This window comes from Sinocyclocheilus anshuiensis, unplaced genomic scaffold (assembly GCF_001515605.1).
Source record: "Sinocyclocheilus anshuiensis isolate Anshui unplaced genomic scaffold, SAMN03320099.WGS_v1.1 scaffold1207, whole genome shotgun sequence".
Lineage (NCBI taxonomy): Eukaryota > Metazoa > Chordata > Actinopteri > Cypriniformes > Cyprinidae > Sinocyclocheilus > Sinocyclocheilus anshuiensis.
Window position 1 is genome coordinate 522,995 of NW_015539914.1, and position 1,435 is coordinate 524,429.

General features: G+C 36.4%; 1 protein-coding gene across 1 annotated transcript in view; it reads left to right on the forward strand.

Annotated features, from left to right (window-relative positions):
* The window catches only part of LOC107686395 (UPF0600 protein C5orf51 homolog), a 9,443-nt gene extending 8,285 nt beyond the window's left edge, over positions 1-1,158 (forward strand). Inside the window, exon 6 of the mRNA XM_016483362.1 lies at positions 897-1,158. Coding sequence (XP_016338848.1) covers positions 897-1,132 — 236 coding nt within the window. The 3' untranslated portion in view covers positions 1,133-1,158. The remainder of the gene's footprint in view (positions 1-896) is intronic.
* The last annotated feature ends 277 nt before the right edge of the window (positions 1,159-1,435 follow it).

Consider the following 1,435-nt stretch of genomic DNA (forward strand, 5'->3'; position numbering starts at 1 on the left):
TGGTCTTTCCATATACAATGTGTGTCGGAAACTAAATGGCCATTACCATAATTAATTTTTTTTTGCTCCGGAGGGTTACTTGTAAACGAAGATGCTATAAGGTTACAAAAACGGCATCAATATCACCTTATCAATTCGGTATCGATGATACCGATGCAGTCGCTCAACCGGAAACTCCATCGCAAGCACAACCCGGTCAGGACATTTCTCAGTGGTAAGTTTAAACTTTGTATGTGGTACTTTACGTGATATTGCATTCATTATTATTATTTACTTATTTGAGATCCAGGTGTGGGAACTGTGTTAGAATGCCCAGTGAGGCTGAAAACACAGGTCTTCTCGAAGTGTTTGTGGGCAGGTCAGAGTGTTCGTATTTTGTGGGCAGGCGGGGATTATGCAAATGTGTTACCTTGTTACGTATATAGGTTACCGGCAGAAGGTTCGAAAATATGACGACTCGTTAAGGCGGTTCAGAGTCGACTCTTCCTTTTGAGAGACAATATCTTTATTTATCATGCACTTTTTTGATTAACAACTTTGCAGATTGTTTTCATTTAAGGAGAGCTACGTTATAAACTGCAAAAGAGATATTTTTCAAAACCCCATATGACCTGCTCTTTAAGTCATATAGCTTGTCAGTCTCTTTGTCTGGAAGGAGGCAATTGAAGTTCTCAGACATCTATCGTTGAAAACTTTGAGGTTAATAGGCAGGATGCAATGAAATGCTTAGTTTTATTTATTAATTCATCTTAAAATCAAGCATAACGTTATTTTTAAAGAATATGATTTTTACTTCTCAAAATAAAATGTTTTGTGTGTGTGTGTGTGTGTGTGTGTGTGTGTGTATATTCTTTTCAAAACTGACAAATGTATTTTTTACCCTTTTTCCCCATTAGGTATCTTTTCTGATACTCACTTGCTTACAATGATGTACATTGGTGAGATGTGTTTCTGGGCAGTGAAATATGAGGACTGCAGCATGGACACCACAGAGCGCAAAGAGGACAGGCTTCATTTCCGAGATATTGGCACACAAATCCTCCATAAGTACGTGCTGGCATGCGAGGGGCCACTTCAGGGTCAGGGCTGGAACACAGAGAATGCCAAGGAGATCCTTAGTATTTTACAGTAAACCTAGAGAGAGCTTTTAGGAGAGGAGATTCACAAAAATGTCATTGTTCTGAAGCTAGCAAAAAAAAAAAGAAAAGTAAAACAAACACACAAAAAAGATTTAAAAAGAAAAATACTGAAAACAAAAAAGGCACTTATCTTCCGGTCCAGATTTGTTTTCTGGGTGTGTGTTTTCGCCGAGAATGTGGAATAATACTTCTAATGTAAAATATAAACAAATAACTATTTGTTTAAGGAAAAAAAATTCCAACTGAGAAACATCGCAACTTTTTATTTATTTTAATTTTTATTTATTTATTTTTAA